Below are 22,797 nucleotides of genomic sequence, written 5' to 3'. Positions count from 1 at the left end.
TCCGCTCACCGCAGCAAGGAAAACCTTGTGGCACTTTTCACTGCTGTTGAGACATCCCTGAGATGGGGCAAGAAGAGGGGTGGGGGGAGGTGGGGGGCCTCGAGAACCAGCAGCAGCATCACACTATCCACTGACACCTTTCTGTGATTCAGCGGCCACTCAGAACACACTTGCTGAATCTCTGAAGGTATGGAGACCAGTTCCATCCTGGAATCAGAACGTTCCTGACACACATACTTACACAGTGACCGTGTCACGAGACAGGTCTCAACGAGACAGACTGAGTAGACAGGAATGCTTTACCCACTTACCGCCCTCCCTCTAGGTCGCCCAGCCCAGCCACCCAAAACAACCCCCAGGTGCACTCTCCAGACCCTGTGGAGGTGACAGAAGTGGCATTTGAGAGGGACAGACTCCAGCCTTTAGGGGGAGCGCTCTGTGTGCTCTAGCCTGTCACCCGTTGACGGCTCGTGTGCACACGACAACTGCAAGTGTTCCAGGAGGGGAGTCCAGCCAGCACCTCCACCCCCTCAGCACCAGGGTAGGCCAAGAGCCTTGGGTCCCTCTGCTTCGGTCGGGACCCTCTTCCCTCCGGTCCGCCTCATGTCTTGGCTGTGACCGGTAGGAGCCAGCTTGGAAAGTCGCACTCAGGCTCTGAGGCCCCACCTTAATCTCAGGCTCTCTTGAATTCTTTTTTTTTTTTTTAATTTATTTTGAATTTTATTTTACTTATTTTTTTTATACAGCAGGTTCTTATTAGTTATCCATTTTATACATATTAGTGTATTTATGTCGATCCCAATCTCCCAATTCATCCCCCCCTCACCCCCCACCACTTTCCCCCCTTGGTGTCCATCTGTTTGTTCTCTACTTCTGTGTCTCACTTTCTGCCCCGCAAACTGGTCCATCTGTACCATTTTTCTAGGTTCCACATGCATGCATTAATATACGATATTTGTTTTTCTCTTTCTGACTTGCTTCACTCTGTATGACAGTCTCTGGATCCATCCACGTCTCTAAAACTGACCCAATTTCGTTCCTTTTTATGGCTGAGTAATATTCCATTGTATATCTGTACCACATCTTCTTTATCCATTCGTCTGTCAATGGGCATTTAGGTTGCTTCCATGACCTGCCTATTGTAAATAGTGCTACAAAGAACATTGGGGTGCATCTGTGTTTTTGAATTATGGTTTTCTCTGGGTATATGCCCAGTAGTGGGATTGCTGGGTCATATGGTAGTTCTATTTTTAGTTTTTTAAGGAACCTCTGTACGGGTCTCCATAGTGGCTGTATCAATTTACATTCCCACCAACAGTGCAAGAGTGTTCCCTTTTCTCCACACCCTCTCCAGCATTTGTTGTTTGTAGATTTTCTGATGATGCCCATTCTAGCTGGTGTGAGGTGATACCTCATTGTAGTTTTGATTTGCATTTCTCTAATAATTCATGATGTTGAGCAGCTTTTCATGTGCTTCTTGGCCATCTCTATGTCTTCTTTGGAGAAATGTCTATTTAGTTCTTCTGCCCATTTTTGAATTGGGTTGTTTGTTTTTTTAATATTGAGCTGCATGTACTGTTTATATATTTTGGAGATTAATCCTTTGTCCGTTGATTCGTTTGCAAATATTTTCTCCCATTCTGAGGGTTGTCTTTTTGTCTTGTTTATGGTTTCCTTTGCTATGCAAAAGCATTGAAGTTTCATTAGGTCTCATTTGTTTATTTTTGTTTTTATATCCATTACTCTAGGAGGTGGATCAAAAAAGGTCTTGCTGTGATTTATGTCAAAGAGTGTTTTTCCTATGTTTTCCTCTAAGAGTTTTATAGTGTCCGGTCTTACATTTAGGTCTCTAATTCATTTTGAGTTTATTTTTGTGTATGGTGTTAGGGAGTGTTCTAAGTTCATTCTTTTACATGTAGCTGTCCAGTTTTCCCAGCACCTCTTATTGAAGAGACTGTCTTTTCTACACTGTATATCCTTCCCTCCTTTGTCATAGATTAGTTGACCATTGGTGTGTGGGTTTATCTCTGGGCTTTCTATCTTGTTCCATTGATCTATATTTCTGTTTTTGTGCCAGTACTGTACTGTCTTCATTACTGTAGCTTTGTAGTATAGTCTGAAGTGAGGGAGTCTGATTCCTCCAGCTCTGCTTTTTTCCCTCAAGACTGCCTTGACTATTCTGGGTCTTTTGTGTCTCCATACAAATTTTAAGATTTTTTGTTCTAGTTCTGTAAAAAATGCCATTGGTCATTTGATAGGGGTTGCATTGGATCTGTAGATTGCTTTGGGTAGTATAGTCATTTTCACAGTATTGATTCTTCCAATCCAAGAACATGGTATATCTCTCCATTTGTTGGTATCATCTTTAATTTCTTTCATCAGTGTCTTACAGTTTTCTGCATACAGGTCTTTAGTCTCCCTAGGTAGGTTTATTCCTAGGTATTTTATTCTTTTTGTTGCACTGGTAAATGGGAGTGTTTCCTTAATTTCTCTTTCAGATTTTTCATCATTAGTGTATAGGAATGCAAGAGATTTCTATGCATTAATTTTGTATCCTGCAACTTTACCAAATTCATTGATTAGCTCTAGTAGTTTTCTGGTGGCATCTTTAGGATTCTCTATGTATAGTATCATGTCATCTGCAAACAGTGAGAGTATTACTTCTTTTCCGATTTGTATTCCTTTTATTTCTTTTTCTTCTCTGATTCCCATGACTAGGACTTCCAAAACTGTTGAATAGTAGTGGTGAGAGTGGACATCCTTGTCTTGTTCCTGATCTTAGAGGAAATGCTTTCAGTTTTTCACCATTGAGAATGATGTTTGCTGTGGGTTTGTTGTATAGGGCCTTTATTATGTTGAGGTAAGTTCCCTCTGTGCCCAGTTACTGGAGAGTTTTTATCATAAATGGGTATTGAATTTTGTCAAAAGCTTTTTCTGCATCTATTGACATGATCATATGGTTTTTATTCTTCAGTTTGTTAATATGGTGTATCACAATGATTGATTTGTGTATATTGAAGAATCCTTGCATCCCTGGGATAAACCCCATTTGATCATGGTGTATGATCCTTTTAATATGTTGTTGGATTCTGTTTGCTAGCGTTTTGTTGAGGATTTTTGCATCTATATTCATCAGTGATATGGGTCTGTAATTTTCTTTTTTTGTAGTATCTTTGTCTGGTTTTGGTGTCAGGGTGATAGTGGCCTCATAGAATGAGTTTGGGAGTGTTCCTTCCTCTGCAATTTTTTGGAAGAGTTTGCGAAGGATGGGTGTTAGCTCTTCTCTAAATGTTTGATAGAATTCACCTGTGAAGCCATCTGGTCCTGGACTTTTGTTGGAAGATGTTTAATCACAGTTTCAATGTCATTATTTGTGATTGGTCTGTTCATATTTTCTATTTCTTCCTGGTTCAGTCTTGGAAGGTTATACCTTTCTAAGAATGTGTCCATTTCTTCCAGATTGTCCATTTTATTGGCATAGAGTTGCTTGTAGTAGTGTCTTAGGATGCTTTGTATTTCTGTGGTGTCTGTTGTAACTTCTCCTTTTTCATTTCTAATTTTATTGATTTGAGTCCTCTCCCTCTTTTTCTTGGTGAGTCTGGCTAATGTTTATCAATTTTGTTTATCTTCTCAAAGAACCAGCTTTTAGTTTTATTGATCTTTGCTATTGTTTTCTTTGTTTCTATTTCATTTATTTCTGCTTTGATCTTGATGATTTCTTTCCTTCTGCTAACTTTGGGTTTTGTTTGTTCTTCTTTCTCTAATTCCTTTAGGTGTAAGGTTAGATTGTTTATTTGAGATTTTTCTTGTTTCTTGAGGTAGGCTTGTATGGCTGTAAACTTCCCTCTTAGAACTGCTTTTGCTGCATCCCATAGGTTTCGGATCGTCGTGTTTCATTGTCATTTGTCTCTAGGTATTTTTTGATTTCCTCTTTGATTTCTTCAGTGATCTCTTGGTTATTTAGTAACATTTTGTTTAGCCTCCAGGTGTTCGTGTTTTTTATGTTTTTTTCCCTGTAATTAATTGATTTCTAATCTCATAGCATTGTGGTCAGAAAAGATGCTTGATATGATTTCAATTATCTTAAATTTACCGAGGCTTGATTTGCGACCCAAGGTGTGATCTATCCTGGAGAATGTTCCCTGCACACTTGAGAAGAAAGTGTAATCTGCTGTTTTTGGATGGAATGTCCTATAAATATCAATTAAATCTATCTGGTCTGTTGCGTCATTTAAAGCTTGTGTTTCTTTATTAATTTTCTGTTTGGATGATCTGTCCATTGTTGGAAGTGAGGTGTTAAAAGTCCTCCACTATTGTTGTGTTACTGTCGATTTCCTCTTTTATAGCTGTTAGCAGTTGCCTTATATGTTGAGGTGCTCCTGTGTTGGGTGCATATATATTTATACTTGTTGTATCTTCTTCTTGGATTGATCCCTTGATCATTACATAGTGCCCTTCCTTGTCTCTTGTAACATTCTTTATTTTAAAGTCTGTTTTATCTGATATGAGTATTGCTACTCCAGCTTTCTTTTGATTTCCATTGGCATGGAGTATCTTTTTCCATCCCCTCACTCTCAGTCTGTATGTGTCCCTAGGTCTGAAGTGAGTTTCTTGTATACAGCATATATATGGGTCTTGTTTTTGTATCCATTCAGCAAGCCTGTGTCTTTTGGTTGGAGCATTTAATCCATTCACATTCAAGGTAATTATCAATATGTATGTTCATGTTACCATTTTCTTAATTTGGGGGGTTTGTTTTTGTAGGTCCTTTTCTTCTCTTGTGTTTCCCACTTAGAGAAGTTCCTGTAGCATTTGCTGTAGAGTTTAGTTTAGTGGGTTTAGTTTGGTTTAGTGGTGCTGAATTCTCTTAGCTTTTGCTTGTCTGTAAAGCTTTTGATTTCTCCATCGAATCTGAAGGAGATCCTTGCCAGGTAGAGTATTATTGGTTGTGGGTTCTTCCCTTTCATCACTTTAAGTATATCATGCCACACTCCCTTCTGGCTTGTAGAGTTTCTGTTGAGAAATCAGCTGTTAACCTTATGGGAGTTCCCTTGTATGTTATTTGTTGTTTTCCCCTTGCTGCTTTCAGTAATTTTTCTTTGTCTTTAACTTTTGCCAGTTTGATTACTGCGTGTCTCGGCATGTTTCTCCTTGGGTTTGTCCTGTATGGGACTCTCTGCACTTCATGGACTTGGGTGGCTATTTCCTTTCCCATGTTAGGGAAATTTTCAACTATTATCTCTTCAGATATTTTCTCGGGTCCTTTCTCTCTCTCTTCTCCTTCTGGGACCCCTATAATGCAAATGTTGTTGCGTTTAATGTTGTCCCAGAGGTCTCATAGGGTGTCTTCGTTTCTTTTCGTTCTTTTTTCTTTATTCTCTTCCGCAGCATTGAATTCCACCATTCTGTTTTCCAGGTCACTTATCCATTCTTCTGCCTCAGTTATTCTGCTATTGATTCCTTCTAGTGTATTTTTTATTTCAGTTATTGTATTGTTCATCTCATTTGTAATTCTTCTAGGTCTTTGTTAAACATTTCTTTCATCTTCTCAATCTTTACCTCCATTCTTTTTCCGAGGTCCTGGATCATCTTCACTATCAGTATTCTGAATTCTTTTTCTGGAAGGTTGCCTATCTCCACTTCATTTAGTTGTTTTTCTGGTTTTATCTTGTTCCTTCATCTGGTACATAGCCCTCTGCCTTTTCATCTTGTCTATCTTTCTGTGAATGTCGTTTTTGTTCCACAGGCTGCAGGATGGTAGTTCTTCTTGCTTCTGCTGTTTGCCCTCTAGTGGATGAGGCTATCTCTCCCTTGAATTCTTTCTGGCAGGACGGAAACTATTTAATTAGGGCCTACCTGGGATGCAGGGGGAGATGATATGGACACCATTCTCCTCCACTTGCCTTGGTGCCTTTACCCTGTCTGACCATTTCATGCCCACTAGTGTGTGGGCTTTAATCACTCACTTGGTTTCTCATGGTTTTGTAAATGGATTGCTACTGTTAGGACTGAAATGTACTACCAGACTTCAGTAACATCCTCTTTAGTGCTTCTTGAACAGTATTAACTTACCTGGCTTCTGTTCCTGTGTTCTTGATTAGTAAGATCACCGCAATTACAAGCTGTTCTTCAATTCAATGACATTTAAAAAAAACCTGTCAAGCCCGCTTTGAAGACCAATGCGTTTATGTGTGAACTTTTCCTGGCGCTTCCCCTGGGGTGTTATTTAATGAGTGTCATCGTTTCTAGGGGAAAGTTTTCATTTACCGAGGGAAGGAGTATGAACGCCGGGAAGATTTTGAAGCTCGGCTATTGACTCAGTTTCCAAATGCTGAGAAAATGAAGACAACATCTCCGCCAGGCGACGATATTAAAAACTCTGCTGGCCAATGTATCCTTTCAGACAACCATGTCGGAGATAAAATGATGGCGATGTCGTTTGGTTGGATGGTTGGGAGTACGTGGGACCTTGCTCCCGGCTAATGACCACGCTGCCCTATGATCCTTAACCCCCTTGACCTTCAGATATTCAGTGCTTCACAGTAAAGCCCAAACTCGATTTGCCTCCTAAATTTCACAGACCCGTGTCAGAGCAGATTGTAAGGTAACGTTTTCCTTATCCAACATGAGGGTGGTGAGAGGTGTACACAGATCGCTTCTTCATAATGTCACGTCTCAGAGGGTGGATGTCAGCCTTTGATTAACTTTTCAGATGCTCTTTCTGTTTACTTCAAAAAGCAAGGGAAGTGAATCATGTTCAACATCAAAGAAGGGGGAAGGAAGATGTGAACGCGCGTTGCCGGGAGGGTGCAAGGCTGTTCCTTGTACCCGAGATTGGGACACAGGGAAAGTCAGGGGCAGAAAGGGGTTCTCTGGGCTCCGTTGGAGCCACCAGGTGAGAGAGACCCCCTGTAGACCTTTTCTCCAGGGCTCAGACCCTGCCCCACACCCCACAGGTCTGAGTCTGTGTGCCTGTGGTGTGGCCTGAGCGTTTGGATCCCAGCAGGCAGGAATAGGGATTCAGACGTGTGCTCGTGGTGGAGAACCAGGTCGGGGGTGAGAAGAGTCCTTCACCCCTACAACAGGGTGATTACATAATATGCGATTCGGAGGTGGATTTTAAAACTCACAGGCTAACTGTCCAAATTTGAGTGAGATTTTATGCATCTACATTGAATTGCCCCTGACTTAGCAGTGGTGTAGAAACACCTGCACTAGATGTCTCTTTGATATGAAGAATTTTCTCTTCTATTTGATCCATGTACTGGTGAAAAACAATTAACCTCTTTGATTATTATTATTATTATATTATATTATATATTATTATATAATTATTAATATAATTATAATATATTATATATAATATATATTATATATAATATTTTTATATAATATATTATATTATATATTATTATTATTATTAACCTAATAATGCTCAGGATCTGTTTATTTTATATCCTGAAGTTTGGTGGATTGGGTTCTTCTACAAAATTCACTACCATTTCTTTAACCTTTCATCAGCAAACATGGGAAATAAACCAGGACTTGGTTTATTGACAGATGATCGCTTTCATAAGGCTTAGATTTTAAGTTTTGCAACATCTTTTTTCTCAGAGAGGTATTAAGCACTAGTGAACTGTAGTGTATGCTCAGATATTTCCCTCTGATGTGGCGTGCCCACCTGCATTTCAGCACGGGGGGTGAGTGAGCCTCCCAGCCTGCCTCTTGGATGTGCGTGAAACCCCCCCCCCCGCCCCAGGGGAGGAAGGTACAGTCTCCATCTTATGTGTGCCACCCTTGGTGGTTGCCACATCTGCCTTTTATAGATCTGAAATTAAAGTGTACAAGACCTTTTAAAAAATAAGACATATTTTTAAATTTTTAATAACTTATTAGATTAAATTATTTAATAAATTAATTGTTGAATTATGAATTCAAATTTTAAATAATAAACACAAATGGAGAATGAAAGCCTTTTTCCCCTCCCCTTTGCGTCCCCTTTTCTGTTTTTGCCGGTTTCACTCTTACTCAGCATCTCCTCTCCCTTAAGCGTTGTAAGGGACAGGGAAGAGGCAGAAATTCAAGGTCATTTTTCCACCTGCCAACGTCTCTCTTCTGAGGCTGGCAGGGGAAGGAAGCCCAGCTGTCGCTTCAGGTCAAGGTTGGAGATGTTTTAAGGGATGCAGTGACCTATAGGGAGACCAGATCCTGTGTGTAAAAGCAAATCGGCTGCTTTTCCGGTTAAATGTCTAATGATTTCTCTCTCTCTGTACAGTTTTTACAGAGTAAACGAGGTCCAGCGGTTTGAATATTCTCGTCCGATCCGCAAGGGAGAGAAAAACCCAGACAACGAATTTGCGGTAAAAAAAAAAAAAACCACCCCCAAACTCACGCCACCACTAACAAAACTGCGCATGGAGAAGTGTGTTCTCGCAGGCTCCCGCAGTGCAGGATTAAATGCCTTTGAGTGTCATGTGCAGAGATCCTAACATATCACCCATTCAGATTTAGTGAAAGGATGACCATTTCACAGATAGTATGACTAAGGTGCTTGTGATACTGTAAGAAGGTAACTAGTGCTTTGGAGTGTTTCCGTGCTGGGAGCACACTTGCTTCCGTCCTGCATGTATCTGAGTCTTCCTCTGTGCCCTGGGTCCTGGAGCAGGTGCTGGTGTCTCAGTCTCGGCGGTGCCGAGTGCTTACATGGCTCTCTGCAGGGGACGAGCGGTCAGGAGGTGAGTTGGGCTCACTATCCAGTGCCCACCCCTGAACTTCACTGTGGCACAATAGGCCGGGTCAGGGTCCCCGCGGGCTCAGCCGAATCACAGGCCTCCTCGGATGTTGAGCAGCACATCCCGGACCTCTACCCACGAGGTGCCAGCCAGAGCCTCCCCGGCTGTGACAGGGAATCACAAACGTTTCCACACGTTGCTAAACATCTGTGCCTTGTTGAAGACGCTGCGTTAGAGTCATAGAAGTGTTAACGCAGATTCTTGCACCCTTTTAAAAAATATACCTACAACTGGTTTAACGGGTTCCATTTTGGAAAGGCATGAAATAAAGCGTAACTTTTTTATTTTTTAATTAATTAATTAATTAATTAATTTTTTGAAGTAGAAAAGAAGAGCTTTTTTGCTTTACCAGGCACAGGGGACCACAGTGGGCTAAATGCCCTCAAAACTGTATGTTGAAAGCATGGTTCTATCTATATATTTATTTATTTTTAATGTTGACGTTTCTCTCTCCTCCTGCCCTGAAAAACCTCCTCTGGAAAGCCCTAGATAGGCCCATATTTCAAGGTGGCATTAGCCCCAAGGACCCCTGGCGGGGACCTTGTCCGCAGGAATCTGGGGGTGCAGGGGGTCAAAGTTGAATTAGCACCATGCTGCTGACGCAAAGGGAAGCTCAGAGCACGTTCAGCAAAGTTGCCTTCCGCCCACCCTCCCTTCGAAGCCCTGTTTCCTGGGAGTCTCCGGTCACAGCCCCTGAAAGGCCCTTCCCTTCCCTTCCCGGGCCCAGTTTCCTGTGTGTCAACTAGGATCTTGGAGTCGGGAAATTCTAAGGCTGTCCCCAGTTTCATCACTGGCTCTTTCGGAACCAAAACCCTGTCTCTTGGGTAGCGTGGCGTCCTGAACCTGTTCGGTGACTCGTTTCACCGTGGCGCCGTCTGCAGTGGTGAGAGAGGCAAGGCCCCACCTAGACACCCAGGCCGGGGCTGGGCTTTCTGAGCCGTCTCTGTTCTGGTCATCACAGCAATAACTCTGTCATTTATGTAGCATCCTGGCTGCGGGACGTATGGGCACTTCTTGAATTTCCCTCAGGCCTCTCACGTCTCACGGAGATGTACGTTCTTATACTGTGAAGGAGGAGACACAAGGGGGTCGAGCAAATCGCCGACAGTTGCACGGCCATTCGAGGCAGAGCTAACAATAACCACGGCTCCTGAACGCGGGAGCTGTGCTAAGCCTTAGAGGCGGGGCTGTTTCTAAATGGCCCAGAAATCCTCTAATGGACCCGTGAGGTTCTCACACACAGATGAGGCTTTCAGAAGCCACGGGATTTAGTCTTTCACATGCTTGACAAACCCCCGGGCTTTCAGATAAGCGCAGGGGGTTTGGTGGTAACGGGAGGCCAGGCTGGGGCCTGCTGCAGGGAGCCTGGCTCCCGGGGTCTGGGTGCTGGGAAAGCTGCCCTGCCAGGCCAGCCCGGGAGCTCAGAGCAGCTTGGTGCCACCTGGCCACGCATGAAGTTCTGAAACCCAGAGCCGGCAAGGAGGAGGAAACCAGAGACAGGGTCAGCGTGGAACCCGAAGCCCCCCACCGCCGCCGCCCCTGGGGATGCTGGGATCGGTGGGAGCAGTGCAGCCTGCTGTTTCCAGGCTGGTGCCTGAGCCAGCAGCTCCTGGGGGCAGCAGGAGCCTTGGCCTGTGTCCCTGGGGCCTCGGCCAGGTCCTTCCCCTCTCCCAGCCTGGAATCTGAGGTTTGGAGAACATGCTTTCTAAATTCCAGCCGGTTTTCTGGAAATGTTGACAATCCATTACGCCGTCTTTTTATATGTGGATCACCGTGGAGAGACTCGGACTCTGCTCAGTGATTCTCTGGCACTGGGAGGTTTACCAGGCAGAGGCTGCTACCAGCTAAACATCCCTCAGTAGGAGGTGGGACGAAAGGGTTACGCTTCAGCCCTGCGGCGGAGCTCTGTGCAACCATTAAAGAGGGGTGGAGTCACATTTATTGGCTTTAAACAACTTCCCGCAATACGTACTGTACCATTTTAGGAAGAATACATTTTCATGGAAAATACACATATACACACTTGTTAATGCTTAGTAAGAAGCCTTGAACCCCAGATAGTAAAAGGTTAGGTTGTCATCTTTAGTTACTGAGTGATTTTTCTGCCTTCTAATTCCATATCTTCATTTTCTGATGTAAATATATATGTTACACCAAAAAAAGAAAAAAATTCATCATTAAAATACGGACTGATTTCATAAGAATGTTGAGAGGTCACTTTTATGAAGCCCAGTCTTCCTCAATGGATTTGCATCTTCAAGTTTCTTTTGAACACTAAGTAAGGCTAACGTAAAGCTCATTGGAGCCTTTCCAAAAATCTGTTTGCTCAGAGGGAACCTCCCTCGTGTGGACGTGTGTAATTCTCCCCCCTGTTGTATTTTCTTGGCCAAATGCCAGGGAAACGGGTACCGCTGGCCAGGGGACAGGGGGCCGCGGTGTCCTGTGTAACAGTCTGGCAGTTCAGCAGAGCATGGCCGGTGCGGTGTGTTCCCTGGGTGGCTGGTGACCTTGCCTCCCGGACCCTTGCACATCCCCGTGAGGACAGAAGCTGTCGTCTACCCGCAACATCCTTCTCCTAACAAGTGTCCTGTGTGTATTCCCTTTGCAGAATATGTGGATCGAAAGGACCATCTACACAACTGCGTATAAATTGCCTGGCATTTTACGGTGGTTTGAGGTCAAATCTGTTTTCATGGTAAGCACACCCCGCAGGAGGAACTGCCCACCACCCCCTCTTCTACGGTCCGACACGGCCTCTTCCGCGGGTGTGTCCTCTGGTCACAGTGGCCGGCAGCCACGCTTCAGACCCCCCTTCAGGCTTAACCCAGAATCACTCGACCCGTCCACGAACACTGCGGTGGAAATGCCGTGTAATCACAACCTCCTCTAGCGTAGAAAGAAACCAGAACTAAGATTTCATTTCTTCTTACAAAATATTTAAATCTAGTCTTCACTGTGCTGTTTTGACAGTTCTTTCTGTTACCAAAATGAAAAGTTTGACAAATTCCAATTTACATGCTCTTTTTAAGATCTTTCTTCCTGATGGTTTTATTGCCATTTGCATGACAAACAACTTGATTAATAGTACTTGCTCGTTTTTCAAGTAAAACAGCTTGAGAATATACCCCTCACCCACACTTCTTAAAGAAATAATGACCCGCATCTCATTAGCTAAACTTCGCCGCCGTGGCGATGAGCTGTCGGACGGTTCCAGTCACAGGAACCAGAGTTGGGCAGAAGGTTCTTACTGAATGTATAGCAGCAGCAGCATCACAATTGCCTGCAGAACAAGGTCTGATTGGAATATGTGCGCCTTGTCATGTGTCTCAATGCCTTTGGTTTTCACCTGGCAGGATCTCAACCCCAGGGGTGGTACCCACTGTTCAGTTTACCATGAGTCCCCTTGGAAACTCCTGCTTCTGCCCTAGGACGTGGCTGGCGCCTGTCTTCCCAGCATTGTTTCCACCTTCGTCCTCGCCAGTTGAGCTCTGGCTGACCTCTCCCTGACCTCTAAGCTCGGTTGACCTCTCCCTAAGCATGCCTGTAGTCAGCTGCATCCCATCCCCATCTCCAGCGCCCCCTCCTCCTGCTCTGAAGCCCTAGGGCTCTGTGCCCCCCCTCCCCACCCCCGGAGGGCGCCTCTACTTCCTGTGTCCCCAGAGACCCCACTCTGTCCCCTCCCAGCACCCAGGCGGGCCCTGACCTCTGGAAGGCTCAGGAGACGTGGCAGGTGGCAGAAATGCAAGCCTTCGCTGGCACCATTTGGAGCTGGTGATGTACATGGTGGGAGACCGCAGGACGGGAGACCCTTCCATAAAACAGGCACCACTCCTATCCTCCGAATGAGCCTCTTCGCATAAGTCGTTTGTAATCGGGGATTCCGTGAGCCAGCCCGGATGCGAGAGGACGGTGCTTAACAGCTCGAGGTGGTGAGGGCTGAGCCCTGATTTTCTGTAAGGATGTGGCTCTGCCACGGGCTACGCTTGCCCTTGTTAATGAACGAAGAAAGCCGGAGGCTGAATAATCCCAGGATGGCAGGACTGTAATAATCCTGCTGTCCACACCCCTGGCCCCGCCATCGCTGAAACAGACCAGCACGGGATGCTGTGAGGGCAGCAGCTGACCCTCTAGGTTTGGTAAAGCTAGGACGCTGCTCTTTCTTGTGGCAAACAGGATCCGCGACGGGGAGCTGGCCATCAGTCCAAATGGCATTCTGCCCTGCAGAGTCCATTGGGCGAAGTTATGCGTCTGGGATGGTGCATTCCAGGGTCTGATAAAGCCAGGTGTGGGGTGAAACCAAAGGCCCTAGGGTACGTGTCGTTTGGGGTGCACGTGCAACCAGGGGGCACCCTCAGCGGCCAGCACCCGGTCGGCCACCTCTTTGCGTGTTGCCTCCTCTCCAGCAGGTGCTCGCCAGTGACGGCTGAGGGTGTCATTCTAGGATCTCTCCGTTCTCTGAACATCTCTGCACCTCCAACCCCCCTCTCTCTACCTCTCAGACAATCCCCAGGGGCCGTAGAAGGAGAAAACAGGCTGCTCTGCTTTGCCATTTGCTAAAGACACCCTAGGCTCCCCGGCACAGGTGGGGATCCGTCCCACTTCCCTTGGGGAAGGGAAGGATCAGATTATCCTGTGTAGTGACTGGTCACCCTTGGACGTGGCTCCCGGGCCCAGCCTATAGGGTCTGTTAGAGCCAGGCCTGGTGGGAAGGTGGTGGTATTGTTTTGAACGCGGACGCATCCTCCTGGCACCTGCAGGCTGAGCCAGAGAGGAGCGCAGGCGGGGCCGCGCCGGGCCCTGCAGGGGCCCCCAGAGAAAGAAGGGCACCGGCGGTGTGGGCAGAGGTGCAGGAGCGGCGGCGAGGTGGGCCCTTGCTGGCTCGCCCTGCCTCCTGCTCTGAGGGTCCTGCTGACCGGTGGCGGGTTTGCAAGGGAGGCCCATGAGGTCCAGCGGAAGTGGTGACCACCGGGCGGGGGGAGCTATTCCTTCCTGGGAAGGCGTGTGGCCTCCTGCGGAGACCACGGCAGGACCCCCTGCCCCTCCCCCGCTTCCCTAACCAAGCAAGTCCAGGGACAAAGCGCCCAGACCTCCTGCCTCAGGGACAGGGAGAGATTGCTCAAAATTCCTTAAGACAAGCAACGAACAAGGCCCTAGTTAAAAGGTCTGCTTTGTGAAGCACATAGACTGTGCTCCAGCGCCGCTCAGGGCTGTGTTTTCCTGGGATGACCATACGTGTACATACACATGCATGTGCACGCGCACACACACGCATACACACGTGCATGTGCACACACATTCCCCAGGACTAGGTGACCTTGCGTTGTGCCTTTGGAATTTGCATGTGGGGACAGGTCTATGGAAACGCAGAAAGATCCTAAAATGCCCGGCTTCTTCTCGTGGCTGGGTGACGAGGGGCCTTTTGCCCCAAGAAGCCACTGGGAAGAGAAGTGCATGGAGAGTAGGAAGCCTGCCCCACTCGGAAATGTGTGTCCTCTGGCGAGGGGCCAGAGGCATCAGCAGAGGCCCTGGCGGGACAGGGGCCGCGGTAGCTGGCCCCACGTCATTCCGTCCTCCCCCTTCCACAGGTGGAGATCAGCCCCCTGGAGAACGCCATCGAGACCATGCAGCTGACAAACGACAAGATAAACAGCATGGTGCAGCAGCACCTGGACGACCCCAGCCTCCCCGTCAACCCCCTCTCCATGCTCCTGAACGGCATCGTGGACCCCGCTGTCATGGGAGGCTTCGCAAATTACGAAAAGGCAAGTGACGCGCCAGCTTCCTCTTTCCAGCCCTGTCCCGGGACGGACTGTCTCCATACCCCGTCTCCGAGCCCGGAAACCAGCATGGTCTCAACTGAGCGAGCTCCGCAGTGGCCGAGCCCGCGCCGGGCTGCCCAGAGGCAACCTCTGCCTGGGCGCCGTCCCCTCATCTTCACCCTCCACTGGACTGCGCTCACGGAGCTCTAGAGAGTGACCCTCGTGACTATCCAGAGACCTGGGATCATTAAAGACCAAAAGATACAGTTTCAGTGAAAGACAAAAGACTTCGAGTATTGAAAATAGATGGGAGGCTGGTGCAGTCGGGACAGCCAGCTGGTCTCCCGGGAAAATCTCTCAGTAAGATCGGGCGGAAGCTGAAGATCATGGGACGTGCTCTAGACAAGGGGTCTGCACTACAGCCGCCTCCTGATTGTAAATCAAGTTTGGGACGTGGCCACGGCCATTCTCTCACTTGGTGTCTGTGGCTGTTCTCCTGATACAACAGTGGCAGAGTTGAGGCCCTTCACAGAAAAGGTTTGCTGCCCCCTGGTCTAGACAAAGTGAAAACGGAAGCAGAAGGGGCTCTGCCTGAAAGCGGGCTGTGAGGCGAAACCGCCCTGGACGGAGGTGATGCTCTGGTCCGGCGGCCTTCAGCTGTGGGGCGGAGCGGGATGGGGGTCGGGGGCACGAGGGCAGCTGCGGAGCTGCCTCCCGGCGAAGTGAGTGACCCGGGTCAGCCGTGGCTTGGCTGGCCTCCGTGGACGGGGCCGCCACAGTGAGTGAACGAAGTCCGTTTGTTGTGCTGACCTTACTGGATGTTTTGCCGGGGTCGGGTCCAACCCGGGGGAGAATGAGCTGGGGGACGGCCGGGCTGTGCGTCTGTTTCACCCGCAGCTCTCTCCCCGGGGCTGGAGTGCAAAAACGGGTGTTGGTGTCCTAAGTGGTTCTCCCTGTCTCCACCAGGCCTTCTTCGCGGAGCGGTACCTGCAGGAGCACCCCGAGGCCCACGAGAAGATCGAGAAGCTCAAGGACCTGATTGCATGGCAGGTAAATGTCCAGCGGCAGCCGCAGGGCCCGACGCGGGGAGAGCGGAGTCTGGGACCAGATCCACCGGGGCCGCCGTGGCACACCTGCCGGCCGCCACGGAGGACCCTGGACATCAGCCAGAGCACCCGTGACCACGTGTGTCCCGGGTAAACCCGGTCACCGCTGCCGTGATGAACTCGACCCCTGGCTGTAGTGCTGCGTTTGAACACCGAGCAAGTTCTGTTTTGGGAGGGCGCTCGAGCCGACGCCACGGGCGTGAGAGGTGGGGGTGGGGAGCCGCCGAGCACCCACCCTCCTGTTCCGCCTGCCAGTGGTCAGGGCTGGGGGAGGGGGTCCTCGTTTCTGTTTCCCCAGCTGTAACTCTGCATATTCTTTGGCTTTTCCGCTTGTGCTCCTGAGGCCTTCTGAGTCTTTCCTTAGCAGGACATGGTCTGGAAAGGCTGCATCTCTGGAGGGTGTCCTGGGCTCCATTGGAAGTTCCCTGTTCATGTGTCTGGGCTTGTGGAGCCTCCACGAGCCTGGAGGCGGAGGGGACGTCCAGACCCACTTCCCGTGGGAGCTCTGCCTACTTGCTCTGGACTTTGGGCAAGTTGCTTCTTTAAGCTTCCTTTTTTTCTCATGTGGGAGGCAAGGAGGGTGCTGCTTTTCTACACCCCACACGCCAGGCTGAGGGAAGAGGGCTGAGGAAGGCAGAGGCCAGGCTCTCCCTGCGGCTGGGCGTCATCCCACCCTCGCCCAGGGGTCCCAGGCCGTGACCAGCGCTCTGTGGCCGCTTTGCTCCCGGCCTCCCTGGAGCCTCACCATCCTGGCTTCGTCATCAGCACATGGGCTGTGTGACCTGTTAGGGTGGAGCGGGGCTGAGTTTTGGCTTCAAGCCTAATTACAAGTATTTATTTTATATCTATGAAATATATATGGATATTTTGCTGCGATGAAATGTATGTAACATAAAATTTACTACCTTAGCCATTTTTACGTATATGCACAGTCCAGTGGCATCAAACGTGTTCCCCTCGGTGTACAACCACCACCGCCATCCATCTCCAGAACTTTTTCATCTTGCAAAACCACTGTGTACCCACTAAACAGTAACTCTCCATCCTCCCCACCCCTGGAAACCACCATCCTCCTTTCTGTCTCTATGAACTTGATTATTCTAGGGACCTCATATAAGTGGGATAATACATTGTCCTTTTGTGACGGGCTTATTCCACTTAGCGTAATGTTTTTAAGGTTCATCTGTGTTGTAACGTGTGTCAGAATTCCGTTCCTTTTTAAGGCTGACTAGTATTCCACTGTCTGTATAGACCACTTTTTACTTACCTGTTCATTCGCTGATGGACACTTGGGTTGCATCCACTTTTGCTATTGTAAATGATGTTATAACAAACGTGGGTGTACAAATACCTGTTCTGTTTCGTGCTTTCACTTCTTTGGGGTGTATATGCCCAGAAGTGGATTGTTGGATCATATAAGTCGATTTTGAATTTTTTGAGGAAGCACCGTATTGTTTTCCACGGCAGCTGCACTATTTTCCATTCCTACCAATAATCATGCATGTGGTGGTTCCAATTTCGCCTCCTCCTCGTCAACATTTGTTATTTTGTGGTTTTCTTTTTGTTTGTTTGTTTTATAGCCGCCATCCTAATGGGTGTGACTTTGCCACAAATCCGTGGGCATTTGATATCAATCTGCCTTGGAATTCTTCTGTGATAAGACACCCTGAGAGCTGAATTTAAGGGAGCTTTTTGGCCGTGATGGTTTCTTTGCACAAGATGTAGGCCTCAGGTAGACAGTCTCCCTCTGTTACTAACAAAGAGGGAGAGAATTTAAAGGGTCTGAATGATTCCATTTTAGATGTTGGAAAAAACCAAAGGGTACAAAATTCAAAACTCCACTGAAGGCTATAAAACCATTGCTACACAAAAACTAGTTTGGTCTGCAAAAGTTCTATTGATTTTTTTTTTTTTTTTTTTTTACTGTAAGCTTTTACAGAAAATTGGATTTTAAGAGTTTCAAGCCCTACAGAGGAAAATAATTTGCCCCCCAGAGAGAACTTTATGTCAGCACTGTGTCATCACCCCTAATAAGTATATTAAAGGATGAATTTTAAAGTAGCTCACAGGAAAGTCGGGAAAAAAAAAACGTTTTCTAGCCACTTCATTAAATCAAAGAGTGATGAAAAATACATATTCAAAACATTACCTGTGATCTTGCTTTCATCTGCAAATGTTTTGAAGACCCATCTTTTAATATCAGTAATAACTGAGCCATACGGTCATTAAAAATAAGAAGTTTGGGGTTATCGCAATGCTTTCTTCTGGTTTTGTGTTAATTTGTTCGCTTTGTTTTTTTTCCTTAAACTCCATCAGGGCAAAGTGAGGTTTTCCTCCTGGGAATCCCAAGGGTTCCGTGGCAGGGTTTCCATCACTGATGCCTAAAATCATTTGTGAAGGCTGGTTATTAAGCCCCAGGCAGCTCCTGGCTCTGTTGTTGCTGTTGCTGAAACAGAGGGTGCTGATCCCCTCGCAGGCAGGAGCTGGGGTCGGGTGCCGGCTGCCTGGGGCCCCTTCCAGATTTGCGGCTGACACCCAGGTCAGCAGTGAGCGCCAGCCCCTTCCTCAAAGGCACAGCTCCATCTTTGCCCACACGCAGCTGTCTTGCTGGGCGTCCCTGCTGTGTGTCCAAAGATGAATCCAGATAGACTCACATGAAACCACTGTGGTGCGTGCATATTTCTCTCTTTTTTTAAAATTTATTTTATGTATTATCTTTAACTATGTTGGGTCTTCGTTGCCGCGCACGGGCTTTCTCTAGTTGTGGCGAGCGGGGGCTACTCTTAGTTGCGGTGCACGGGCTTCTCATTGCGGTGGCTTCCCTTGTTGCGGAGCACGGGCTCTAGGCATACGGGCTTCAGTAATTGCAGAACACGGGCTCCAGTAGTTGTGGCACGCGGGCTCAGTAGTTGCGGCGCACGGGCTCCGTTGCTCCGCGGCATGTGGGATCTTCCCGGACCAGCGCTCGAACCCGTGTCCCCTGCATTGGCAGGCGGATTCTTAACCACTGCGCCACCGGGGAAGCCCCATATTTCTCTTCTGAAATGCACAGAGATGAAAGACCAAACCCATTCATCAGCCCCAGCCGATGACAGTCGTACCGATGTCGCCAGTGGTGGAGCTCCTGGAACACTTAGCACTGCTTCCAAATTGTTCTTTGCCGCCGGCAGGCCATGAACCCATGTGGGAGACACACAGGAGCAGACTTCAAATACAGCACCGCCATTTAGCAAGGTGTCTTTTGAGAGCAGGCTGCGTGCTCTCTTTGAACAACTCGAGGTGTGACGTGGGGAAGCCCTCCCCGCTCTCTGGGCTCCGGGAAGCTCCTTAGATGTGCCGACTCCCAGGATCCACTCTAGACCAAATCAGGGCTCTGGGGGTGGGGTTCCGGCATCTGCCTGTGAGATTTTGACACGCAGCTTGGTTGGAATCCAAAGACCACTCCAGGCCTCAGTCCATGGCTTCCGTTTGTGTACCAAGCACCTCCCATGTTGGAGTGTTTGCACAGAGCATGTTTTTATTCATAGCTTCAGTTCAGCCCCGAGCAGGGCCAGATCCCACCCTTCTTGTAGAAGGTTCTATCTGACCAATGTCAGGGGCCGGTTGAGGGGATACATTTCATACCCCATAAAGTCATTCAGTCCCAAGACCTGAACCAAAGGGTCTTAACTTTAGTCCAGCAAGTAGCTTCTTTGATGTCAAGAATCTGGCCAATTAAGAGTTTTATCAAACCAACCAAAAAAAATGCAGAAATGATTGGACCACACTTTTATACATTTGAGAGAGGGCCATTTTACAAGATGCTTTCAGGATCTAGAGTGGCTGTGCTTTAACCTTGAGACAGCACCACGACGCCTGTCTGCACGCCCAGATAGCCACGACACGTTTACCGTCCCACCAAAAGTTGTCTGCAGCCTGCCTCTGCTGACCCCCGGGAAGCAGAAGGATTTCTGTGATCATTTCCTTCTGCTGAACCTGAACACACTGCAGCTAGGCCCTGGAGGCTGCCATCTGCAAGAGTATTTCGTACGAAATAGTGACGCGTCCCGTCTGGTTTGAAGCCTTAGCTGCACGCTGTCCTGTTGGTGGGAGCTGTTCGGAAGGGGATGCCTGGCGTGTACCTTGGTTATAAGCCCAACTGTCGGCCAAACACACTTCGTGCCAGGGCAGCTCGAGAGCAGGCTGGGTGGGGTAAACACAGGGGAGCGCACTCACTTATCCCGTCCTTTCCTGGAGCGCCACGAGAGGCACCAGCTGCGAGCTATATATGGCAACCAGCTACATTTCATGCATTGATTCATCTTGATGAGATTTCTTGAATTTGTTCACATGAAATTCAATTGTGTACTTATTATCCTTCTTACTAATAAATCTGCTCATTTAGATTGGTGTTCTGTCATATTAAGAAAATCTGTTTTTCATCAGTATTTTGATTTAATTGTAAATTATTAAGAGGAAGCGTCTCAGCTTGATTGCATTGAAGAGCCTCTACCTCCCAGTCGGAGCCTCAGGGGAAGCAGAAGCCAGGGGAAGAAAGGAGGCTCACTCACACCCACCCGCAACGGCTGTGACTCCGGAGGGTCTCTGGGGCTGGGAATAAAAATGTCTCTGCGACGCTTTTAAAGGTCAGCTGTATCTCCACACTCTGATGTGAAGTCTTGGCATGGGTATCTGTGACAGCAGTGTTGGCAGAGACATGATTCTTTGTAGTTTTAAGGGAGAATAAATTTGGTTTTCCTCTCCAAATAAGAACATCCTTCAGGACTATAGATCACGTATTATTAGGTTTCTACATTTTGGAGTAGAGGGTTCTCAATTGCCTGTGGAGGCAATATTCTTAGCGAAAAAAATCTTTGTACTGTGACTTGGCCATTTGCTCACAGATCAAGTCATAGCTAAACAAATCCAAAATGCAGCCCTTCCCAAATTCAAGTGGAGAGCATGGAGAAGTCTGTTCTGGGGTTGATGGTCAAATGTGAGTCAGGAGAAGTACCGGAGCAGCCGTGTACCGCATACCACACTAGACGTGTCCGATTGAAAACACACATGCTTTGCCATTGACACAGTTTGGTTTGGGGTAGTAACCTGCCTGCTGATGAATTTAATCAGCCGGTTCGACTGGGAAACCAAAGCAGGTTCATTTTGCACGTTGCCACTTTCTGCCTGGTGTGCGTTTCTCTCCTTAGACCACTAAGCAGGAAATAAGGAACGTCAACCTGTATGTTTTTCAGATTCCATTTTTGGCCGAAGGGATCAGGATTCATGGAGACAAAGTCACAGAAGCACTAAGGCCATTTCATGAGAGAATGGAAGCCTGTTTCAAACAGTTAAAGGAAAAAGTGGAGAAGCAGTACGGAGTCCGGACCATGGTAAGTGGCTAGCGCGGCAGAGGGGAGGGAGCGTGTCTCTGTGTCACACTGTCTGACTGTGACAGGCTCACAGGGCCGAGTACTTGAGTTGTGTACGTGACACCTGCTTAGGAAGTGAGATGAGGGACCTCCGCCCCTTCATCGTTTCATGTGCGGGCAAACTAGCCACCACCTTTCGATAACTGGAAATGTTCAGGGTGTGTAAACGTTCATGAATTTGCTTGATCACCAAATACCCCGCTTATGGCTGTGAACGCAAGCTACCCACAGTGTTGTGGAGAAACAGAAAGATCCCATAGACCCATCAACGGGAAAATCTCGTAGATACACGCGACTCAGGCTGGTTCACAGAGACCACACCTGCAGGAACACAAGGCACACAAAGGGTTAAATAACACACGGGGAAACAGCACTCATGATTCCCCAAAGCCGAAGGAGAGCCTGTGCCCAGGCCAAGGTCAGAGTCACTGAGGGGAGGAGTGGGTTGCTGAGGTCTGAAGCTGTCACCTATTGGAGGAAGGGGTCACTGATCTAGGCCAACGGTAAGTTGCAGGAGACACTGCAACTTACCCAGTGGGACACGGGCTGGAGGGAGGACTCACTTAGCAAAGGCTGAAGGCAGGGATTTGAATGACAGGCCAGGGGCCAGTGCAGACACAGCCGTGCCTCAGGCAGAAGACAACTTGTAAGGAGGAGCTGGGCAGGTGACCAGCCCCCCAGAGCCTGGAATGCCAGGATGTTCCAGGATGAAGGACAGACCTGAGCTTTTTTTTTTTTAACATCTTTATTGGAGCATAATTACTTTAAGCTGGGACGAAGTGAGAGTGGCACGGACATATATACGCTACCAAATGTAAAATAGATAGCTAGCGGGAAGCTGCCACGTAGCACAGGGAGATCAGACCTGGGCTTTTGCTAAGAGTTGGTGGAAGGTCTCCTAGCCAGAGCTGAGGTCAGGAGCATGATAAAAAAGTGGCTAGTGGGCTTCCCTGGTGGCGCAGTGGTTGAGAGTCCGCGTGCCGATGCAAGGGACGCGGGTTCGTGTCCCGGTCCGGGAAGATCTCACATGCCATGGAGCAGCTGGGCCCGTGAGCCATGGCCGCTGAGCCTGCGCGTCTGGAGCCTGTGCTCCGCAACGGGAGAGACCACAACAGTGAGAGGCCCGCGCACTGCAAAAAAAAAAAAAAAAAAAAAAAAAAAGAAGTGACTAGGCATCTTTATGGATGCCAAATACCTGACAGTTTAAGCCTTATGGTGGGCTTGAGGCCGTCTTCATGAGCCATGCCTTAGCAGCTCCGGGGCAGAACCAGACACCTCACATCAGAGCACCCCTGTGATGCAGTTCAGAGCATCACTTCCACCCTTACTCGGGGTCTCTGGGAGCCTTGGTGAGTCCTAGCCTTGACTGCTTTGGGCTTGGGAAACGTCTGGCCTAGCAGATGGCTTGAGGCCCCCCCCCTCTCCATTGTCGGGGGGTGAGCGTCAGTGTCGCAGAAAGAGGCAGCGAGACCTCTTCTGGTCTACCGGAATCCCACACCTGCTGGCACGGAGGGGGTGTATGCGAGCAGGTCTTCTGTTATCCTGCAAAGGGAAGGCAGGCTGCAGGAGTTACTCCACCTCTCCTAACGCAAGACACTCTGCCTCCTAAAGAATCAGGTGTCCAACCAGGTGCGCCATTTTGGTTTCTTTTCTGATCCAGCTCCATCTTTCTGCCATTCTCTAAAGTTCTCTGCTGTTCCCTATTGAGCTGGCTTCTTTTTGTTCACCCATT

General features: G+C 48.0%; 1 protein-coding gene across 2 annotated transcripts in view; it reads left to right on the top strand.

Annotated features, from left to right (window-relative positions):
* DOCK1 (dedicator of cytokinesis 1) overlaps window positions 1-22,797 on the top strand; it is a 504,544-nt gene that overhangs the window by 458,305 nt on the left and 23,442 nt on the right. For both annotated transcript variants that reach the window (XM_067024326.1, XM_059053852.2), the window contains exons 41-47: window positions 6,250-6,391; window positions 6,526-6,604; window positions 8,276-8,360; window positions 11,401-11,487; window positions 14,378-14,554; window positions 15,518-15,601; window positions 20,889-21,026. In XM_067024326.1, the coding sequence (XP_066880427.1) occupies window positions 6,250-6,391; window positions 6,526-6,604; window positions 8,276-8,360; window positions 11,401-11,487; window positions 14,378-14,554; window positions 15,518-15,601; window positions 20,889-21,026 (792 nt within the window). The remainder of the gene's footprint in view (window positions 1-6,249; window positions 6,392-6,525; window positions 6,605-8,275; window positions 8,361-11,400; window positions 11,488-14,377; window positions 14,555-15,517; window positions 15,602-20,888; window positions 21,027-22,797) is intronic.

This window comes from Kogia breviceps, chromosome 2, assembly GCF_026419965.1.
Source record: "Kogia breviceps isolate mKogBre1 chromosome 2, mKogBre1 haplotype 1, whole genome shotgun sequence".
NCBI classification, from domain to species: Eukaryota; Metazoa; Chordata; class Mammalia; order Artiodactyla; family Physeteridae; genus Kogia; species Kogia breviceps.
This window is presented reverse-complemented; position numbering and strand designations above follow the sequence as displayed.